This window comes from Heloderma suspectum, chromosome 7, assembly GCF_057233095.1.
Source record: "Heloderma suspectum isolate Gila_16-S chromosome 7, 16-S_ref, whole genome shotgun sequence".
NCBI lineage: Eukaryota > Metazoa > Chordata > Lepidosauria > Squamata > Helodermatidae > Heloderma > Heloderma suspectum.
In genome coordinates, this window is record NC_139464.1 from 23622682 (window position 1) to 23647123 (window position 24442).

Below are 24442 nucleotides of genomic sequence, written 5' to 3' on the forward strand. Positions count from 1 at the left end.
ACCTCATATACATTGTCCCCATACTCATGTATCATGTCTCTCTATACTTTCCTTGTCTTCTGCTCACAATAACCTCACCTTTCATGATGGAAGAGAGATGGGAAATAAACAAGAGGTCTAGACTAGTTAGCCCTGCTTCTCTATTAGTGCAAGTAATTCAGCCTGCTCATTGGCTGTAAGGGCTGTCAATCAGTTTCTCTACCTTTTTTCTGTGCCATACCCTCATTGGATATCCTTCCTGTCCTTCAAAAATACCCTCTGTTTATGGCAGAGAGTTAGTAAGGAATACTTCACACAATTGATGGCAAACATACTACATTGGTTCTGCAGCTTCTGGCATGAGGAGGTTTTATTTGATACATTGATACCCAACAAAACATTTAAACGCTGACATATCTCTGACCAGTAAATATGGAATCTGGGAGAACTAGTGAGCACCAAGAAACATTTTTGTGTGGACTCAATGGAGAGGAAAACACTGAGTTCCCAGGCTTTCTTTTGGAGTTTGCACCATGCAGCAAATCATAAATCCAGTGCGACACAGCACACCAGTGTATTACCTAGATTTGCCTATCAGTTTAGTACATACTAGTGTGACAGTTTTCAGAGCCGTAACAATTTTGGAGTTACTAATGATGACCTGGAAGCTTTTCACAGTGCTGAAACTTGACTCTGTATTCCAATAAATGTTGGTGCTTTTAGCTTCCAGAAGGTTTTGGTTAGTGGTTGTGAAGTGATGAGAGCCTTGGTATGGCTCCATTGTCTCTAGGGAGCAGACTCAAATAATTCATTTGTTATCTCACAATAAACATACATAAATTATTTTTACCATAAATAGACAGCAATCTTTCTCTGGGAGAAACTGTGCTGAGTTTGAAGTGTAGCAATTCAGTAGCCTTAAAGAAATCATTGGCCATCTACTTTGGACAGTGTGCACCAAATTTGTTCATTTGTGAGTACCTATACATTCTCTGTGCATGAAGGAGGAGGAGGGACAACAGCACAATAATAGAGCACCTGTTTTGCATGAAGAAAATCCCTGGCATCTCCAGGTTTTTGTTTTTGTTTTTTTAAGGATGAGGTAGTGATGGGAAAAATGCTCCAGCCTGAGATGCTAGAGAGCTGCTTTTAGTCAGAGTAGACAATACTGGGCTAGATGGACGAATGGTTTGACCTAGTATAAGGCAGCTTCCTATCTTAAGATAAGTGCAGCACTTAATATCTACCAACAGATACTCACTAGGAAGGCACAAAGCATGTAGAAGCTGATGAAATAAAAGACAGCAAAGCTGCTCCCACATGAATGTTCACTTTCAATAGAGTTGTTTGGTTCCAAGGATTCTGGATCACACTTCTTATCTGGGAGGCATGCCAGCATGATTTCCTGCCAAGCTTCACCAGTAGCACATCTGTTAAAAGCAGGTGGTGAGGAAGAAGAAGGTAATTCATCATTACCAGTGAATACTCTAAAAGATAAAACTCAGCCACTAATGTCTGTTTCATTCTGTAATGGGAACTAGCAGGCCTGCAGCAGGGTGCAACTCATAGTTCAAAAGCAGCCAAGGTATTCTTAGTGGATCAACAGCCAATTCTTCAGTTAGCTAGTCATGGCAGAGCACTTTGAGCAGATGCATTTTATGAGATATCGGAAGTACCAGATCTTAGATATTACTGGAGACAGGATATCAAATTCAGTGGGACCAGAGGCAAATGTCATGTGGCTTCTATCAGAGAGACAGTAAATAACTTTCTCAAGGTATGATTACTTATAGCATACATAGTGCAAGACCCACCTGAAAAGCAGTAGTACTGCCTGAGGGAAAGTCTGAAAGTTGTTGTTTCGATTGATTTCTGTGGTATCATTCAGAGCAATTTTACCAAACACCTAGTAGAAAGAAGTAATTTGTAAGATTATGCTTCATGGCACTTATCATACTGATATTCTTATAAAAGATACCTCTACCATCCCTATCTGAATATACTCAAGCTCAGCCTCATATCTTCTCTCAGTATTGTCTATACATTTGATTGACCTTCTGTACATACAGTACTTTACTATAACTGATTGCAATCATTTTACTTCAAGGCCACCTCTAAAATTATCCAGGATCATGTTCAGTTCTAACCTACACACTAAAAGTTTTGTAGTACTTTCAGTTTTGTTTCATCTATAGAATTCAGTGTGTGTTCTCTCCACATCTACAAACGGCATTAATAAAAATAGTGAACTACTAAAAAAGTAAATGCAAGGGATTACAGTGTCTTACGTCATTAATTCTGGGTACAAGCTCATGTATTGCATATATGAAATAGCAGGGATATTCTTTCTGTCATATATACAATCCTAGAAGAGCTTAGGTATGCTAGGAAAGATTTGCCAAGAAATCCTCTTCTTTCCTTTGACAGCTATAGGTCCTCTAGTTTTTTAAGGTATCTAGAAAGGAAAAGCCATGTGAGGATGAATTATCCCCATTTGAAGTTGAAGAGCTCTCTCATGTTGCTTAAGACATAACTAATTCTATGGCAAAATACATGAAACCAGCACTCTGAAAGTGGATCTGAAGTTCTTATTTCTATTCCAGAACCAGTTTTACAGATTAATTTTTTGGTTTGTTTTCAGACACACAATTTTTTTTTCTGAGAGTACTCCTGTATTTTAAATTATAATCTAAGCAGTAATTAATGCTAAGACACTACTACTTTGGAGGGGAGCAAGTTCTGTGGAACTCAGAATCTATACATCATCACACTTAGATAGAAGCTGGACCTATAACTCAGGAAATTATAGGCTGTATTGATGCAAGGGGGAATGTAGTGTTGCATCAACACTCTAGAGTGCCACCGCAGCTCCAGGGATCCTCATGTTTACATAGCTATTGTACAGTACATGAGTCCAAAGTCCTGTGTACTGTTTAAAGTGTGAATATTTACAGCACTGCAGACAGCTTGACGTAGTACAACAAGTTAGTGGAATGATCTAGGAACCAGAGAAGGAGTCAGTTATAGACTGCAGCAAGTCTTTGCTTCTCCTCTGTAAACCCCTTGCACTACTCTTCAAAGAAAACAAATTGCTTTCCTGTGCAAGGGTAGGCATTAGCTGTCACTTGGTGTGCCAATGGGGTATGTAGGGAGTTCACTAGAGGGCCCCAGCTCATAGGGGGGCGTGTCTTGTGTGAGATGTTTCCTAAGTTCATGTTCAATCTGACCTCTGTACATGCTGTCTTGGTTGCTACTATCTTTTTTCCATGTGGAAACTGAGCAAACCATGCTTTTTAAAATGAAAGAAGTAAAAATCAGCACCAGAGCAGGAAAATAGCTTTTACAAGGAAGTTCTCTGAAGTTTGTTGCCTTAGGAGCCCTCTGGAATTCTCCAGGCTCAGACTCCTCCACTCACTAGTTAGTAATGACAGTCACAGCTGTTCTGAGGGGGCGCTGGGAGTTACCCTGCAGGAGGACAGATTAAATACTCTGAGGCAGGCCATACTTTTCATCTCAGAAAGCAAGACTATGAGGCAATGTTTCCACATGGATTTATTTTGTTCTTTTAAACTCTCCACATAATAGGCAAAATTATGGGCAATAATTAGGCTAAAATCAGCATCTTATCTTACTCATCTGCAAACCGCAGTATGTAGAAATGGTTGCAATGAAGATGGCACAAAAGGAGATTCCTCCTCTAAGCACACATGTTGAACCTTCAGATAAGCAGCTTCATTCATCTTCATCAATTTGTGTTTTTCCACTTGGTCAAATAAGTTGGTGAAGCTTAAACACTGTGATACTTTATATTCAAGGAGACAGCTAAGATGGATTCTTCTTCTTTTAACTGGGAAACTCTTATGTCATTGTCTGTTCTGATGTATCCAAAATGAATGACTCAACAGTAATGTGTCAAGGATATATTAAAAAAAAAGAAAAACCTGCATCAAGTAGGTTCAAACGTTTCTCTCAAGCCTCCTTCGGTGTAAGGTATACCTCATATTTGGCAAAACCCTCTATGTCCATTAACAGTTGAGAGGCTGAGGAGGTGGAACTTTTCAGAAAACAAGGAATAGGGGAGACAATGTAATAAAAATATTTGGCACCTAATATGAGGCAAAATTGCCCGAACCTTTCCTAATAATTGCTTCATTTTGATAAATAGTAAACATGGATTGAGGCAAGAACTTTGGATGCGACTAAGATACATAGCGCCCCCCCCTTACCCTTTTGTGATTTATTGGTTTTCCAGTAACTTAAGATCCATTAGGAAACCCCCCCCCCATCTCCAATGAATGAAACAGTGTCCAGCATTCATCTGGGAAAGTTGTATACTGTGTATAAATCAAGTGCATTTCTGCCTATGATGTATATAAAAGGGAACTCTGTGGATTATCTCTCTCATACACACTAGCATCACTTTTTAGTATGATCAAGAAATAGCAAATAGGAATGGTTTTTAGTTGGCAGTGGCTCCCATTCAATTCTGCAGGGTAAGGGCTGCCCTTGAGTACACACATTTTCTTTTTCCCATATACACGGATGGCTGGTAGGCTGAGTGACTGGGTCATTCAATCATTCCTGATGCAGAGACACAGCAGAATTACCCATCCTCAGATGAGGCTGCCTTGCATCTCTGCATGAATCTCTGAAAGCCATGACAAACTTTTTTTCTGAATTATAAATGGAGGGACACTTCATTCTCAATCTGGATAACATTTACTCTTAGAGTATGCAAGATTAAGACTCATCTGCCTCAGAGAGGTCCCCCCACATTTCATCTTGAGCATACATCTTTTCTGAGGTAAGGAATTCTTACTGTATATTCTAAAACTGAACCTTTTCAGGTATCAGAGTGAATTATGCCTCCAAATGTTATTCAGTGAAAAAGTGTGCCATAGCTATTGGAAACTAGGAAACACTGATTTAGTAGGTAAGTAGATAAAATGCCACCTTGTGATCTCCCACAAAATGAATTATATGGACACAGCTAATATGAACACTACATTCCTATTGGCACAATTGTTTCAATATATCATTTTTATACAAACCCACTTTATTTTTGTATAACTTATAAAAAACATCAGGTCAAGAAGCTCTTTTTCCTACTAGTTTCCATAGACCCTCATACATACATTGGGATGAAAAAAATGTTAATATTCAGAAGTCACCTACCTGCATCCCAATCACAGCATAGATAAAAAACAGCATCACTATTAAAAGAGCCACATAGGGGAGAGCCTGAAGGAAAACCAAGAAACAGATCATGGTGTATCACTTAATTAGACTGTTTGGCTTTTTGGAACTTGGGATATTCTCATAATCCCAGCGTTAATGAAAGACCCTGAGGGGAAGAGACAGAGGCCAAAAGTAGCTTTGCTTATTCAATGTGCAGCAAAACATATGTGAATACATTAATACTTAAGCTTTCATTCATGTGTCATCCTATTCAAAAAGAGAACTTCCACATCCTTTGCAAAGCCTATGGTGTAGTATTGGACTAGGACTGGGGAGAGCCTGGTTCAAATTCCCACTCAGCTATGAAGCTCACTTCATAGTGAAGTGAACTGGTGTTGGTCATGATCTTGCATTCTAGCATATCACATAGGATTGTAAGGATAAATATGGTTGGGAAAGAACCACGTACACTGCCTTCAGTTCCTTGGAGTAAAGGCAGGATAGAAATGTAGATGATCATGTTGATGATGATGATGATGATGATAATAATAATCCCTGCTCTCCCACAACCCAGATATGTGTATGTTCCTTTTTTGGAATATGTCAAAAAGCAGAAATATGGATGCACATGCACTTTTTTTTTTTTTACTACTACGTGTACAACTATGCTGTTACTCTGAGAACAAGGAAGGAACTGATGTAATGTATTCATTTTCCCACTAGGTGCCTCTACTAGTCCATCTTTGATTTTGCCACAACAATCCTGCTATTATCACACAAAACCATCTGCTTCAATTATGTCAGAATTCTTGCTTTGCAGGTTTGTTTTTCTGACATTAAGATTAATATTTGTAGCAGAAAAAGCAATGTGTGAAATGGCCCTTATAGAGGACAATATTGTGGAAATGCTTTGGTTGTACATAAGCAAACATCAGATAATGCCCAGTATCTGCTTATCTCTGCTCATCTTAGTGCACTCAAATATATATTTTGGTGTTATTCTTCCAATTTCCACATTTTTGAATGCAATGGTCAGTTGCACAACCTCTCTCCTCCTTAAAAATTAAGTGAGCCTGCCATTGTTTTGATTGACTACCAAAAAGGCAAGTTAATTCCTAATATTTGTTTACTAGTAGGAGTTAGGGTCAAAAGTTTTAATATTAGGGACACATAATAATTGCCAAATGAGGTTAAACAGATGGCTACAAGAGAGAGGGCCTTCTCACTTGTGCTGACCTCCCCAAGGAGGCTCGCCTGGTGCCCATCTTTTCAGTGGCAGATGAAGACATTCCTCTTCTCCTAGGCATTTTAGCTGCTTTTCTATTGTGTTTTTTTAGTGTCATATGATCTGTACAGAGAACATTTGTTATTGGGCATGCAAAAAATATAATAAATAAATAAATAAAGATGGAGGGATATGAAGACAAAGCATTTTGAAACAAGGTCACCCATTATTTTCTATAAAACTGAGGAAAAATTGGGTGTCTTAATTCTCCCAATAAGTGATGGCTTGGGGTCAACAAATGTTATTATTTTATTATTTATTTAGTGCCATCAATGTGCATGGGATGTCACAGAGCGGAATTGTGTTGTCTGAAGCAGTCCAAAGAATGATGGACTCTGTGGTCAATATGTTTTGGAAACAAATGTAGGAAAAATATAGCTTGCTCAAATCACAATGACATATATTCCATCACCTTTTTGATCCACTTAATCAAGTTCCAGTGTTTTCTTATTACTTACTATGGAAATCATAACACTTTTGTTATGATTGTCTGGATCGTGTGTAAGGGTGGATTTCCTACTTTCATTGACAGCTGGCTCCCTTTTCACAGCCGTCATGCTTCTTTACAATTCTGTACATGGGCATGCATGCAACACACACACACACACATATATATGCCCATGTGCAGAATCATGAAAAAGCATGATATATTATGAAGAATCATGGAGGGTGGAACTACCTGTGACTCAATGAGAGATGCAGGGGCAATAATGATGGAAGGGGGAGGAGAAATACAGAGATTTAGTATGCTGAGGAAGAGGCCTGATCCAGACTGAAGAACAGGCAATGGGCTTTGTTTGGAACCTCTTTTCAGGACCTGGGGGATGTAAGCTTGTTAACTTTAAAACAATTGTATTATTTCAAAAGAACAGTTGAACCTCTGGTGTTTGCACTGTTTGTCACGCTTGGGCATTTCTGCTTAAGCTATAGTATGGTCTCAGATGGCCTTATGGCATTTGGCATGGATTTAACGGTGGTCTCCATAATTGAGATATGCCCAAGGCTGTTGCCATTTCTGGACAGAATCTAATTCCTGGTAGTGGCCACAGATGCATGATAATGATAATGCTCATCAGCAAGCTGATCTGACTGGGGTTGGGTATGGGGAAAAGAGTACATCACCTTTATTTTAATATAAAACTTATATTACTATGAAATGCCTTGTAAATCACTCTTTTTGTTTTAACATGTTTATTGGAGTGGGATCCAACTATCCCAATTCAGAGTCTAACGTTAACTTAGAACTCTGCACTGAGGGGAGTGTATGAATTTTAGAAATCACCAAAGAAACAGCTGTGTACTGATGCTTCAAATTTTGAAATTCTCTACCCTACCCTGCCTTATTCCATCCACTCTAACCCTGGGACACCTGTGCATGGAAATCAACTCTCCAGAGTATGAGCCATTGAGGCATCATTGCTGATTCCTATATCAATGTGTAGCACCAAAGCAGGAAGAAGAGGGGCCCATCGTCCCAAGACAAAGCCATATAAAGAGGAATGAATACCTGGAAGGACTTGATGAAGGTCCACAGGAGCGTACGGATGCCCTCCCCTCGGCTCAAGAGCTTCACCAGACGCATCACACGGAAGAGTCGGAAAAAGGTGATTGAGATGCGAGAGTTTTCCTCCGCGTTCTGGAACCCATTGGCACAGAGGGCAGTAGTTACAACAGCAGATGAAGAACACAGACCCTGGGCCACAGAAAACACTACTTCACAGGAAGAGCTCACTGCACTGTTCCCCTGCCTTATAGATCTCTAATCTTCCACTAACCCCTGATGTTCAGATAGATGAATATAGATATAATTGGACTGCCTCTTAGGTCAATGTTGTTCACCTATTTTTTTCCTTCCTCATTCCTCAGCAGTTCTGCTTGGTTCTTCAGTGGCACTATCCAAGATCTCATTCTCCCTAATTTTAATAAGTAATATTTATCAGGGGTCTCAGTGGCAGTGTGAGGCACTATTTCTCCTACTCCTATGGCTGAGAAATCAGAACTTAAATTGACTATGAGGCAGAACAAATAATTTTGGTTTGGAATTATGTGGTATGAGAAACTAGGCCAAACAGGGTGAATAGAGTTTTACACTGGTATGGGGGTTTACAGCAAGAATTCCATTTTGTCTGACCCTTGCTCACAACGTCTTACTGCTGCTTGGACATGTTGTGAAACAGAAGTAGGGGTAAGCAGGACATTTCAAGCCTCCAGTAGCAAGCCTGGCATGGCACAGGAGGACTCTGCATAGACACTGGCCTGGTTCACACATAATGCTAACCCATTGTTTATTTAACCCATGGTTTGTTTCCCTACCCAGGGTTTGACTGGCAGGCAATGGAACAAACTGTGGTTTGTTTTCTCAATCCCTGGATTATTTGTTTTCCTCCTCTGCCTGTTTCCTAACTGTATCCCAAATGCTTTTGTGGTGCTGTAGTACTGGCATATAGAATATCTGGGTTTTTTAACCATTCTTGCCTACCGCCGCTGTAGGCTTGCAAGACAACCCATGAAAAACCATGGTTCTGAGTTCACATATAACTAAAACCCATGGTTTAAATAACCCAGAGTTCATAACCCAACAACAAAACATGGGTTCTCTTTCTGGGTTGTTCATGGTTAAGAAATCATGGTTTGTTCATGCAGCTGTGTTCACACATCACAACAACCCAGAATTCAACAACCCATACCATGGGTTAGCATTATGTGCAAACCAGGCTATTGTCACCTAGCAGCATGATTGCTGTTCAGACTGCAATAGTCTGCTACTTTGAAGATCTGGTTTGAATGCATAATCAACCCAGAATGAGGTGCATGTCCTGTACATCAGTTGAGCATTCAACTGGGTGCATGGCCTATGTTCAATTGGGTGCATGACCTCTGCTCTTCACAGATGTTATGTTGTATTTGGCCGGGGAAAAGAATAATGGCTGTCTAAAGGCCATCTGGTCTGTCTGGAAACATTTTTGGCCAGCATTCAAGTATGCCTTTTGGGGTTTGTGCAAAGACTTACTCATGCCCAGTGGTACTCCCCTTCCCCACACTGATGGATATTTGTGAAGCAGCCCCAAGTTTTGGGAGCTTGGAGCTGAGCATGCAGTTAAATGAAACCCAGCTGCTTAGGTCCAGCAGAAGCAATATCTATAGAACAATGTGCTTCACTTTGTCTCTTTGGTGACTGAGAGTCTATGGCAGATGTAGTAGAAGAAAGTGGCCAACCAAACAGGAGACAGCAATCTTCAGTTGTAAGCAGTAGAAAAATAGCAAGAAGTACACAGTGAAAGTTGTGAAGGAGGATTTAGTGGTCAATGCTAACAAAATATCTCTTCTCTGGAGAAATACCCATGAGAGTAAATGCATAAATTATATCGGGGAAAGAACATAAAATTTCATGTGTTCCATGAATGTTTACCTCCGCAAGAAAAATACTGACTGTAAAGCCTCTAAACTTCAGTTAAACTCCATCGATGATGCACTTAATCTGTATTATCTGAGGAACATCAGCAGTTCTAAAGTTTGCTTCTGGATGGTGGATCCCATTCAATGAGGCCTGACTGCAAAACCCTAGCTAGGCTAGAAGGATCCAGAATCTGACAGTCTTACCACTTCTTGTGCTTTTTCTGTAGCTTTGTACTACATGCTCATTTGTTCTCACTGTCCTTGGTTATATTTCTCACGACCCTTGGGTATTTCCCACAGCCTGTGCATTGCCCTGATAAAGCAGTTATTTTGGCCTGCCTGCTACTGTTAAATAGTCCCTGGAGTTTGGTCTTTTTTGTTTTTCTATCTGGGCTCTGCTGTTCTCATAGCTCCTGCCTTCTTCCTTAGTGTTTGCCTCCCGCATCCAATTCCCTATGGGGCCTGTGACTAGTTTGAACATTCCTTGTGCTGCACTCATGCCAGGACAAGTGTTTCTGAACTGAGTGGGAACAGCTAGTTTGCCTTGTCTTGTGTGAGAAGACTCTCTGCCAAGCAGGCTGCTTGTAGGGATACTGGGAAATAAAGCTACCAAGACATGCTAAGGTAGACCAACAAAGGATCCAGGGTTCTAGGACTCCAAAATACTGTTCTGGTCTTCTAGTAGATGCGCTTTGGAAATATAGCCTGATGCTATGGGAGGAAATAGTACTTTTCTTTCTTATTGTGCCCTTTCCACTTCCATTGCTGCAAAGCCAAGAGCTGGATGCTAAATAATGAAGAAGTACACGACCAGGAAACAGTGCAGATCACCCCACCCCCAAACACACACATATACCCCAATCTGAGCTACTCACCACTATATATATCAGGAGAGAACAGAACCTTTGATTTCTTGTTAAGAGCTCAAAATAAGCTTTTCTGGAGTGTACATATTTTTTGAGACCCAAGTCACAGAACATAGTTTTTAAAAAAATATTTCCCTATTTTTATATGAATAATTGAGTTTATATAACACATATTTTTCCTTTTTAAAAGGAGGTACTCCAAAGATGTTATACCCATAATCTATGTTTTGCCTCCATTTCAAGTAGATTCGGCCTTAATTTGTGTACAATGCATTTGTTTTCAGTAGACTTGCAGAACTCAGTAGTTGGCTTGATTATTTAAATATGGTCTGCAGTAGATTCTGCATGAAAACACTTGTGTTGCAGCAAGAGTGTGAGGGAATGCTTGCTGCTGGAGGACAGGCAATTCAGAAGAGATCCTAAGGGAATGCTGTGATGTATCCAGTGCTGTAGGCAACACTGATAGCTCATTTTACTCAGCATATCCAGCTTGCAGAATTAACTTGAGGCCATGTTTTACTGAACTTGTGAAGTAAACCCCGTGGTGCAGTGTGGAACTCGGACTGAGGAGAGAAAATGTCAGTACTCGCATGGCCACTGAGCGGAAGAAAAAATTGTGCCACTGTAACATTACTGAATTTGGTGGACTGATGTTAGTTACTCCCTAGCTACATTTCAGGATAGAAACGAGGGACTATTACATCATGTCATTCAGTCACATAGAAAACTGCAGAGACTGTGTTGCTACATCTACAGAATTATTACCACTTACACACATCCCTTGTGAAGTTACAGTAGCATAAGAGAAAATAACATAGCAGCCTCTAGTTAATATTCATCTTAGTTCATCAAAAATGATACCACAAGATTATTATGATCTAAAGTATAATATGTGAGGAATACGGTCCACCTGCCTGTAATCAATATTTTCTGGAAGGCAGGCAGACATGGGTGCTGCATGTATGACTGCCATGATGGCAACACGAATAAAGGCACAGGGCAGCCAGCAGCCAGGCTCAGTGCGGGGTGACTGCATTAATCCTGGCCCAGGCCTTGGTGCTTCTCCACCCCCCCCCCCCGCCCTCTGTAGCAGTTCCAAAAGGGTGCCCAAAGCAAGGTCCATGGCGGATGGGGACTGCAATAGTGCTCAGGAAACAGAGTAGTGAGGTTGCTGCTGAGTGAGCCCCAGCCTGGGTAGAAGGAGCTCTCCAGCCCTGGAGAGAGAAATGTGGGGCTCAAATCCTGGAGCCTGTTTGGAGAGGAAGGATTGCCTGGAGATAGCCACACTTCTCATAATTCCATTTGTGCCTGGGGGTTCTTCACTCTATGGTTAAGTTTCTCATACAAAAATATGAATGTGGTCCTCGTTCGTAGTTTGAATTCATTTTGCAAGCCAATCCAGTTGCTTCAAAGAGCTCATTACTTAAGCAAACAAGAAATCTGAAAAGGATTCCAGTTCTCTCTTGGTAATAATTCATTAGAAGATAGGACAACAGTTAACTTGACCAAAGGAAAGCTCAAGGATGCACAAGAAATACAGATCATGTGCAGCATAATCAACAGCTCATGTGAACACCAGACTCAACAAACGGATACACAACATGGTGGCATCATGCAGAGATATCTAGGCTAGGCTTGGAGACAGAAACCTAGGTGATCAGGGTGGAGCAAGAATAAGGAGTGTATTAGATAGAGAAGTGTGTCACAGAAGAAGCTGGAAGGGAGTTCTGTTAGATCTTACCATAGAGGAAGAGCATTGGGTATGTTCAGCTGGCTTTAAAGAAAGGCAGACAGAGATAAGCTGTAATAAGTCTCCAGCGAAGAGGCCCAGTAGGCTATGTCTTGGATAACACAGGAACAACAACACACCACAGCAAGGGAGGAGGAGAATTAAAAAAATAGGACTACACAATAGAAAAGACATTACTGATTCTCTAGAATGCAGTGGATCAAATTTAACTGTGGCAAAAGAGGAAGTGTCCTCCTGCTGAATACAGCAGAATGCACATTTATACACAAACGTACGGTGGGTATGAATTTTAATCCACTGTCTTATAGATGTATAGACAACTTGTGATCTGCTGAGAAGAGGTCTGGCAGTTGCCAGTTTGTTTCTTATACCTATTTTCTCAAATGTGCTCTTTTAGTCTGGAAGCCTGGAACCATTTACTTGTTATAGTCTCCGTGACATTAATGGCATTAAAGTAATTGGTTTTAGGAGTGCAACTTTAATAAATTGCATGTAGAATCTGGAAGAAGAGGGCCTCTCCTTGTCTAATCCATTTTTCCCCTCAGTATCCCCCTGTAGGATAATAACTTTTACAAATGTTCTGTACTAACATCTGGGTCCATTTTCAGTGTTAGGATTTCCAGTACTAAAAAGGTTAATTACTGTCTTCGCACACACTGCAAGGAGCAAAATATAAACTGAAAGAGGCTCTTAGAGGAATAGTCGTTTAAGTGTTAAGGACCAGAGTACTAGACAGAACTGCCTTAAACCGACCAATGGCCAAACTAATCCATTCAGTTCTTTCTGCTCTGGGCCTCAGCCAAGTCTTTCACAGACTAATACCTATTGACAATTCAACTGGAGATGCTAGGAACTAAATCTGAAATTTTATACATGCTATTAGCCCCTGCTCTGCTCCAGAAGCATGTACACAGAAATTGTAACAATTACTTTTGTAGGTCTGGCTGCACCATGAGTCAAAGCTAAATTGAAGGTAGGCCTTTATATATAGCAGCTGTTTTATTCTGAATGGGAGGCAAACCCAGTGCAGACATGGGTTGCGAAGAACAAAAGTAATGACTGTACCATGCTACCTACTAACCAAATCTCTATCAGCTCAATCCTTTAACAAAGTAATGCACACAAGGAGGCATATTTATGGCACCCTGTTGTTAACAATGACATAACCTGTGTTTTAGCCTCACATGTAAAGTATTTTTTTCAATCCGTTTTTCCTAATTGCACTGGAACAAAAGCCATATAAGTGCACTGGACTTTATGTTATTGTTGAGTTCATTCTGGAACTCTTACAGGGTGATACTACTAAGGAGAAAACTTGGAGATCGTTACACTTGTTTGTACTGCTATTTTAAATGTCGTTCTGGATGACCTAAGCATCCGATGCCATATGTAAAATAAAAACAAAACAGCATATAAGCAAGTTCTTGGTGCTTTTTGGAAAAGGAAGGGGGATACCCTCAATATCAAAAACTTGGCCTCAACCAATACCAAGAATCTCTGTTTCTTTGGACTCTGCTCTTAGCAGCTTGCAGTGTCTTTAGCAAAAAGTTTTGATGAGTAAAATATTGATATAGCTGTCTTTTTTTCCTTACCTTTTCCTCCATCTGATATTTCTTGTGTCTTCAGTATCTTTGATAAGTATTACTAATATTTTGTCTAACTTTGGCTGCAATCCTATGCACACCTACATGGGAGTAAGTCCCACTGAAGTCATTGAAGCTTACTTCTGAGGAGACATATACAGGATTGCACATTTATTTTTAAAAACTTTTGGCATGTATTGTATGGCCATATCTTATATTTTTCTACTTTTGAAAACTAATACATAATGATTTAATGCACTCTCCAGCTATACCATACATGTTTACTATGGACAGTTGGTTACGCCACCTCATAAATTGATAACCATGTGCCATACACTTAATTGCTCCTTCCAATATTACCTTTTTGTAAAACCTTAAGAAATGCTTTCCTGGATCAGATAAAAAGTCCACCCATTCCAGCACTATGTCTCCAACAGTGGCCAGCCAGAAGTTCTCAAGCAGGGCATGATGTTGGTAACCTTCTCTTACTTGTCTCCAGTGTCTGGCAGTCAGAGGTATATTGCCTCTGAAGTTATTATCATGGCTACTGGCCATTTTAGATTTATATTCCATGAGTTTGACTGATCCTTTTAAAAAGACATCCATACCATTATCAACTTTTCAAATTCTTTTTTTGCAACTTCCCTTTCTCCATGGCATCTTTTTTGAGATGGTGACCATCTCAAATGGTATACAGCAGGGATGGGGAACCTCTGGCCCATGGGCTGGATGCAGCCCTCAGGAGTTCCTCATCTGGCCTGCAAGCTTCTTCTGCTGTTATCTCTAATCAGTGATTGAAATAAGAGAGTATTTAAAGGCTGGATTGAACTTAAAGAATTGAGCTGTGCTTTGCAGGCATGAGAGTTGTACAATATCCTAAAAGTGGATGTAATTCAGATTTCTGTTAAGGCATTGTGATATTTGCTGTTTTATTTGTAATAGTAAGTTGTCATGTAGGAAAGGGAGTACAAATCTGCCCATTGAACAAACCTTCATGTCCGAAGTCATAAATGAGTTCTTCTCAAAACTCTTCATTATCATTGAAAGAGTACAAAAATGTGCACTGTTGTTGTTTTTCTTTTGAAACATGAGCAGAAAAAAGTAATGCCTGAAAATTGCAGTAGCCATCTCTTATAGTAGACATAATTAATGTCCACTAGTGTGTCTGGTAAACTGGATTGTACTGTACTTTCTACACAAAAGATTTGAAAACATTGTCAAGTACTTCACAACACTAATACAGTAATCAAATAATTCATATGTTTTGAAAGGATGCACATGGTGCATCTTTGCTGGTGAGAGCTTTGTTGAAGTCTGGGCTTCTAAGAGAAAATACCTTCATTTGAAGACACTGGGATTTGCTTAAGAGATGAGCCCCATATTTCATGCTGCTCAATATCCTTGTCTGTGGCAGAGATCAATGAGAGATGTATCAGTTCAACTGCATATGAACAATGTCTATGGGAGAATTCCAGAATATCCACCATTCAAGGACTATAGCTTCTATGAGGGTCTGACCTTAGGAGATCCATTTGTCAAGCACAGTAATCTCCCCCAGTTGTAGACTACTGTGTTTTCTTTTGAATGGTGGGATATGGCACCGAACTGCAAAACTTCATTGCCTTATTATCTTTTAAAAACTAAAGCTATGCTCACTTAGAATTCAGCACCACAGACTGCTGGTGCCATTGATGCTGCCAATGCATTATATGGATTTCAGTTCTCAAGCTACAATATCACTGTTTGAAGACATGGACTCACCTGGAGCCTATACATTCCAAATGAGTTAATATCCAGTGGCGCAGACAGTGAATACCTCAAAATGTTTTTAAGAATGGACTGGACTGAAGTATCTGTCTTGTACTATTGCCCCTCTTACTTACAATGGCACTTTATGGAACAGTGGCAGTGTAACATCTGTGGAAAAGGTAGCATCTCAGCTATTTTTTCTAGCACAGTGGAGTCACCCAGGCACATAGACAGTAAATAAATATGGATTATGATCCAATGCATAAATTCCATATAAATGCACAAGAATTCTTCAAAATGAAACGTAGACCCCTTATAGAATCAATGGTGACATCAGTGTAGAAATAAAATGCTTGATGGCTTCAGTTAAAAGTAGCAGTTCTGCAGTTTTAGCAAGCTCTATTGTCCTTGCTTTGAGTGGCAATTAATCTTTTGTTGAGACTTGATGTATGGCAAGCCTCATCCAGAATAAAAAATCCACCACCACATGCCTGATGACAGCCTGAGGTAAGTGTCCTGGTTTACATTAATTCAGGATTGTACTTTGCCTGGAACACAGCTACTGGAAATTGCCAAATCCCATGTTATTTTATTGATTGCTCTGGGACACAAGAGTTGTTGGGAGATTGGACAACATTGTCTTATCAGATTCAATTGCTGTTCACCTCCAGATATTTTGATCCTTGTATCCAAATATCCAGATACTTTACTCCAGGTATCACCTTTGTCTCCTCTTGCTGTTCCCTATCCAGGTTTCAGTCTTTTTTCTGAATGGATCCTTGGATCCCTTCTTTGTGGAGTCCTCCAATATGTTCCATCTTGTGAATTTTCATTTGTAAGCTCAAGAAACTGTAGGCATCAGAGATTCAGAGTCTTCCTGAAGCTAATTTATCACCTCTGCCTTGACCCTCTAACTTGTATTGCCCTATGTATGTAGTTCTGATTGTGAATCTAACAGGCAGTCCAGGTGCTATTGTGTGAGCCATATAACATGGTGTATATATATATGGTGGGAAGAGGAGACTCACAGATGATTATGGCTCACGTAATTTCCTAATCACAAAAGAGGCACCGCAACCTCCTAGATTATGTTCCTCATGCAATAAACCACTTATGTAACAAGTTGTCAGCATGGGTAAACCAGCTGCAGTAATACCTGTCATGTCTTGAGTTCTAATGCTTAATCAGATTTTTGTCTCTTAAAAGGAGATGGTCTCGTTCTGATCCTTCAAGAACTATCATTTAGCTTTCCTTTAACCATGCCATTAGGACAGCTGTCCCACTTAACTGTGGAGTTGACCCTTTGGCAACAACTCCCTTGCATCCATCATGTAACATCAAGAGGAAGACACACCAGAAGCACGATGTCTTGCATAAAAATTCTCTGTGTAAATAGTATATATTTGCACTATTAGACAAGATCCCTGGACTGGTAAGGAGAAAATTGGTATAAGATTCCTACAGTTAAGAGAGAAGGTAGAGAGCAGTAGAGAAATAGAGCTCCACACCCAAAAAAATGGTGTGAAAGTTGAGTGATAGCAAACACACCTGGATGAATGCTCAAAGAATCAAATGTTCCTATTGCACTGTGAAGGAACCTCCCAACATTTCAGTATCCAACGTGTGTCGTGTAGATTTGCCCTGTGGCAGAAGTGATTCCAGTGTGGTTATGTTTACACTAAGTAAAAGTGCTATTTCTGTCAGACGTAACAATACCTAATTAAACCCTTTTCGTTAATACATATCACTTTTCAGTTACATTCTATACTATGCTATGTAGTATGCACCAGGTGATACACACATTCAGATTTTGCCTGCAACAGCCCTGACAGGATCATTACTAGTGGCCTTGATCATCTGTTCACAGAGAAAAAGACTGAATCCAATGCCTCATACTCAATTTCTGCCCTCTGAACAAATGATTGGCACTGATGCTCTAACCAGGACTATGCATATGCAGCAGTTTACTAGGTGATGCTTTGTAGCTGTCAAGGACTGCATGCTAAGCACCTGTTTGCATGTGCAGTTCCTTATCCAGGTAGGTATACGTGGATTCCATATACATACATAGATCAAGACAAAGATCCAATACGCATAAGGAAACGTAGCATTCTGTCCATGTAGACAATCTCATGCTATTTATAGTATATTTAATAACATATACAGTAGTTAATATACCCAATGGGGCTGGAAGCCATCCATTTTATGTTCATTTTTATGAATTTTGGTAAGTTCTAGAAACTGCTGCACTAATTAGCATTATTCTTATATGCAACCTTTATTTCAATAGCCTATACATACAGACTATAATCTTATCATTCTGAGTACTGAAGTAATTATAATGATAGTCGAATGTTTTAATTTGTTTATGCAAATGACTCCCCACAGTATTACATATTGATTGGGTTATGGAAGATTCACATTCTATACAGTTTAGAGCTCAATTCTTAATTGAATTTCAGGGGGAAATTATAGAAAGACGGGGAGCTAAATATATACATACGATTCTTAGTTTTCAGAATATATTCATAATTTCGCTTATTAGATAGAGGCAATAAGACAAGAAGATATGGCAGGATAATTGTACTCACAGCTTTCTAAGAAACAAAGGCTTTTGAATCATGTTATCAGACAATGCTTTCTGACACACTGTGTTCCTGTCTATAACGAGTTGATTGCAGGTTTCGCTTTTTGTCTAAAAATCTTAAGCATTTGCTAAAGAAGTGGCTTTTGGGAGCTTATAGCTGTGAGTCAAATTGTGAGAATTAAGATTCCTTCAGGCTAACCCAAACACCCAGATTTTGGTCCAGAAGTATACACAAATCTATCTGTAATGTATTTACTTAAAACATTTTTACCCTGCTTTTCAGCTGAAAAACCCCTCCCTTTTGACCCTAATTAACAAAAGCATCTTGGTAAGTCGTAGTAGACAACCAGCAATATTCCAAGTTATCCTTGGATTGCATGCAGTCTTACAGAGTTTAGAGACATGCCCAAGGCTCAATATGTGGTCAGGCATATGTGGTGATGGGAAGAGTGGTGCACTGAGCTTATCAAAACACTTATGTTCTTTTGCCTCTAACTTCTGTCTTCCCTTGTTTAAAAGTTTAAGCCAACTGTTCTTCACTTATCTGGTAATTATTCATAAAATGTTGGACATCTCTTTAAGTGCAGCATATGCATAGCATGGCAAGATGAGTGGAACTGAATCCCTCCCTTGGTGTAGTAATACAATAATGGAACATAGTAAACCAAATCACATACGAACACTGAAAAGCAGAAGTGCTAATACTGAACATTGCTCAAACATTGAGTTTTGATTAGGTGGAAAGATCTCTTGGGGCATAGTGGAACACTCCCTTAAAGAAAATTCAACCGCAGGAATTACCATTTCAATAAATGTATCTAAGTGGAGTAGGGGAATATGACAGAGGTTCCCTAAATTATGAAGTGTAGAATGAGTGAAGAGAAAGAAAGAAATGTACTTTAGCTTACTTACAGTAGGGTATTGTTTCTAGGGGGTTGTTCCAAAGACTTTGAGGAAACTGTGAGCTTGAGTAGGGATCTGAAGGAAATAAGGGAAGTTTCTCACAGAGGCATTCTGGGAGTCAATTTGAGGTATAAGGAGCAGCAAGGGAAATAGGGTGCAGCTGTTTCAGGAAGCAGGAGACCTTCAAACAATTGAGGATAATGAAGCTGGGTGAGCAAAGGTCATAGGTAGGGATGTATCAGGATATAACAGCAGAGAGCTTGCAGGTTGTGGGGAGTGGGGGAGAAGAGCCATGGAGGGGTTTGAAGGTAAGGATAAGAACCTTGTTTGGAATCTGGGAGCAGACAAGTAGACAACCTAGGGATTTAAGAAGAGATGTCACATGGACAGAGCAACAACATAAGTGAATAATTTTGGCAGCAAAGGGCTGGATTGATGGGAGTGTACCAAGGTGAGACAATGGAAGACTGAAGAGAAGATTGCAGTAATCAAGGCAAGAAACGACCTGAGCATGGACCAGAGCTTTTGGCAGAGGGAAATTAGCTATGATTTTAAAACTGAATCTTGGTATTCAGGATCTTATTAGCCAATGCTGGAAACAATTATAAGCTTATGGCTATTTCAATAATGCCCTCTTTATGAGCTTCCTAGGCACATCCAGCTGGCTGCTGTTAGAGCATACTAAGCTATATGGGTTGTTGGTCTGATCTGGCAAGGCAATTTTTATACCTTTAGGAAGAAGAGCTAATTATGAATTTTCTAATGTTTACTTGGCTAGAGAGACAGGGTTCCAAGTAGTGTCCTCAGCTACATGGGAGACATAATTCTGTGCTCCACATTCAGCATAGCTCCCAAGGTCCAGAGTTGCCTAAGAAAGTGTCCTAGCACAATCACCACCTACAGGATTAAGACAGCATTGTTCCATATATGGGTCTGATTTTACTTCAATGTACTTAACATACACTGTATATGCAAGATATTTATCTTGAACAAAAATAAAGCATTTATTAGTCTGAAACTGGAGTACATATCCCAGAAAAATAATAAATCAAGGCAAATTAGATACCTTCAGAGAGGAGAGTTATTTCACAGTAAAATGCTTTGGCTCAAATACGTGGATAGGCAGGAAGAAAATTACGGTCAGGCAATTTTTATTTGAAAAGTAGCACACTTACTGTTTAATTCATTTTCTATGTCTTTTTACTGCTTATTTAATTAGGAAGTTATTTAAGAGCAAGATAGACAGTGCATGGCAGATCTAACAGTCTCTTGATAGGATTTTGGTCTTTTTTAAAATGAAAAGCAGCTGTAGGAGACTGCAAGGGGGAATGCTGTCTCATGTAGGTAAATGGTTTAGCTGCATGACTTTCTTCCCTAAGCTTAACCTCCCTGTGGTTAGGGAGGATCTATGTGCAGTGCAATAAGAACATGATATTGAACATGAAAGAAAAAGATAACTCAGAACTTTGTTTGGCACAAAGTTCCGTAGTTTATAGAAAGCTGTATTTTATGACCTTGATTCAGCTCTATCTATATATCAAATTGTGGCCCCGAATGGGGAAACCTATCACCACCCTCATTCAAAGATGTATCCAGGTAGTTCAGTGTGGCGCAGATAAGCATTGCAATAGGAATATACATCCAGATACCTCCACATCAGCGGTGCAGAGGGTGCTTCTCCATGTGGAATTTCCTTGCTGGACTAGTTGATTCCAGTGGGCTTAAGCATGTACATCAGCATTTCCCAACCTGGTGTCCTCCAAATGGATGGGTTAGACTACAACTCTCATCATCCAATTACCATGCTGGCTGGGGATGATGGTGGTCCAACTTATCTAGAGAGTACCAGGTTAGGGAAGGCTGATATAGTATGGGTGTGAGAAGGCAGGTTTCCAACTTTTCCCCATTAACTTGAAATACAAGTTATTAAATGTTATGCCATAAATAAAGCATTGCACCTGGGGGCCTGATGTTCACTCACAGGGAGCCCTGATGGGGAGGGGATGTGTTTCTGTGCATAAAGAATACAGAAATGCATTGGTTTAACTGCATGCTTTAAAAGTTCAAACTAAGAAATGCTCCAATTATAGTTAAATAATAATAATAATAAATATCTCTCACGTATCACTTCTAAACTGGAGTATGACAAAGTATTTCACAAAAAAGGTTAAATACCAACTGTGGAATGTATTGAAGAAATTTTAAATATTTTTGTATATAGGTTTTGGTTAGATTGTTCTTTATGTTTTCCTCAATTATTTTTTGTCAGTTCCAAAAACTAAATAAAAATCAATATACATAAGCATTTATGTGACCAAAGAGGGGGGAAAAGGTTAACCAACATTTAAAAAAATACTGCAGCAAAATTGGTTCCTTATATAATTTTTAGATAAAATGAAATAGGGGGTACATTTTGATTTTAAACATTGATCTCCTGATTCTATAGATGAGAAAATGGATAAAACAGAAAGAGGACATAACCCAGTGGGAACATTTTTTGCACAAGTCCCATTCAAATGAGGGGGAGCAGGTTTCCTGCAACCTGTTCAATTTGTGGGCCTCTCTAGATTATACCCATATTTTAGTCACAGGATTTTTCTTACAAGTTACTGTAGTGTCTACAAGGGGTATGAACTTGGCACATATCACTGAGAAAGACCTACGTGGGGCAACAAACTGTGAATATCTCAACATACTTTTGAGTGTCTCAGAAATAGATACGGTATGGAATTATGATGTAATTTAGTGTCACTAAGCTTGTATCACATCTTAACAAACATGTGGTGCATAGCGGAAACATCCTGCTCTAGAGAATGTGTAGAAATATTAATCTGATACAGTCCTATCTTTTTAAAGCAAGGGCCTAAATACAGAAAGATTCCATGTAAAAGCTACTGTTTGTCTGGCCCCCAAATCTAAGTCAATTATTAGTTAAAATGCTAAATTTTCAATGTAGACCATGTACAACCTGCATTCATTTTAATGGGAACACTATTCCCTGTAGTTATACTCATAAACATTTTTACTCTAGAGTAATCCTATTAAAACGCAAGTGCTCTACACCCATCATATTGTGGCCTATCCATTGTTATCTACTATAGGGGAAAAGTCTTACACACTTTTTCTTTCACTTTTTTTTAGATACCAACACATATACAGTGGTAGACAAGTTTATAACCTAACTAGATTTGCTCAGGTTCTTTACTGTGACTGAGATCCCTAACCTTCATGCCACAAAGCAGTCTGACTTGAATTTAATGAAAAAGTTGCAGCCCATGTCATTATCGTACTCAGAAATTAGTATTGTTTTCTCTTTGCCATAATACTGTATAAATTGTACCATGTATTAAAACTGGTTGTCTCATCCTCTATATTCTAGAGTCTAATATAAATAAGATGTGGTTGGTGGAAATAACATACATCTACAATTTCCACAAAATTAGGATTTCACTATATATACATAGTTGATGGCGTAGTAACTATGGAGCTTGCTATTATTAGCACCCATGTCATGTGCTGTTGGGTCTGCAGAGAAGTCAGTATGATTAACTGTGGGCAGTATCTAATATAGCCATTGCGATTCTGCTCATTCTGTTGCACCAGTGGGACCCACCGCTTGAACAACATAAAGCTAGCCATTCAAAAAGCAACCCCCCAAATACATGAAAATTCTTGTTTCTGAATTGGGACAGGTCAGCAGAGCTTTCTTTTGCAAGCTCTGCTGACCTGACCTGTTCCAGAAATTAGCATTTCTGCTCGTTTCTGATTTTTTTTTAACCATTAACCCCCCATTGCGCTAGCAGTGGGTCCTGCAGGTGCCCTGTACTTGCTTACCCCCATATGGACATTGTTGTAGATGAGACATAGTAACATATTCCCCTTCTTACAGCTACAGAAAACAAAAAGAAAAACAAAAGAATGCACCTATGTTCTTGAACCATGTTATTTACACAATTGATTTCTAACAGCTATTGTCTTTTAAGTCTGCATTTATATTATTTTCAAAAAATATGAATCTACTCAAGAGGCACATCTGTTTCTTATGATTCATGAAAGAGTAATATTAGATACAGTGATCTGTACCAGATAATCATTGCATCTACTCTGGAAATAACTTTGGGGTTTGCACATGAAGAAAGTCCACTCCTGACATTACATTTTCATAAATCTTCAGATATATGCCTATGACTTCTGAAAGTGTTCTATAATATTTAACACCAAAAGTTCAGAATAAATAATGTTTCTTTCACAGAGGAATGATGAACTCTCAAACCTCATGTCATCACTTATTTGCACATTCTTATATTTAACTGTATGTAAACTTAGAATAGCCCACTAACTAGAACTGACAGATTTTTTTTTTTTAAAGGTTGGATTGGTTTGCTAGCTAGGTGGCAACACCAAGAACCAATTCTCACATTTACATTTTAAAGCCACTTTAGTATGACTCTCATTTAATATGGTGAAGCTTTCTTTTTTCTCAAGTACTCTGTTATTTGATCTGCATTCTGAGTTTCCAGAATGTGGTACTAGTCTGGTGCAGTAAATAGAATGTTGGGTATGTAATAATAAACAAATAAACAAATAAATTAATTATAACAAATATCAGATCTTCTAACATTAGAGGAAGTTCAGAAGAAAGGTTCACCATGAAATGATGCAGCAAGGAGATACCTTATGATGACATTACTATATGAGAATCCAGATTTTTTTTTGGGGGGGGGGGCTGCAATTCCCATCAGCCCCAGCCAGCATGACGAATGGTCAGGGATTATGGGCATTGTTATCCAAAACATATGGAGGGCACCAGGTTGACTACCCCTGGATTAGTTAGTTTGGCACACTCTGTTCAAAATCCTGTTTAAATATTATTCTTCTTTTCACAAAGATGGGCTCTGGTGATTTATTATCTTTCCATAAACATTGTTAGAACTGAATATGTATACCCTTTCCTGTAAAGAAATCAAATTTTGCACCCTCTAAAAGCTGGATTTTGTCATCTGCATAAATAATGCAATAAGCAAGTTTGCATCTATTCGATTATTTTTTATAATTGAAAATATAGTGAGGCAAAAGCTATGCAGGGCACTGACTGAGACCCATTCCTGGACCACTGGAAATCCCATTCATCTCCCTCTGATATTTCATGAGGCACTGCTCACACAT

General features: G+C 39.2%; 1 protein-coding gene across 1 annotated transcript in view; it reads right to left on the reverse strand.

Moving 5' to 3' along the window:
* The window catches only part of CACNA1C (calcium voltage-gated channel subunit alpha1 C), a 674475-nt gene that overhangs the window by 46235 nt on the left and 603798 nt on the right, over positions 1 to 24442 (reverse strand). The window contains 5 exon segments of the mRNA XM_084811876.1: positions 1241 to 1409; positions 1794 to 1885; positions 5155 to 5220; positions 7950 to 8078; positions 12446 to 12478. Of these exon segments, the coding sequence (XP_084668002.1) occupies positions 1241 to 1409; positions 1794 to 1885; positions 5155 to 5220; positions 7950 to 8078; positions 12446 to 12478 (489 nt within the window).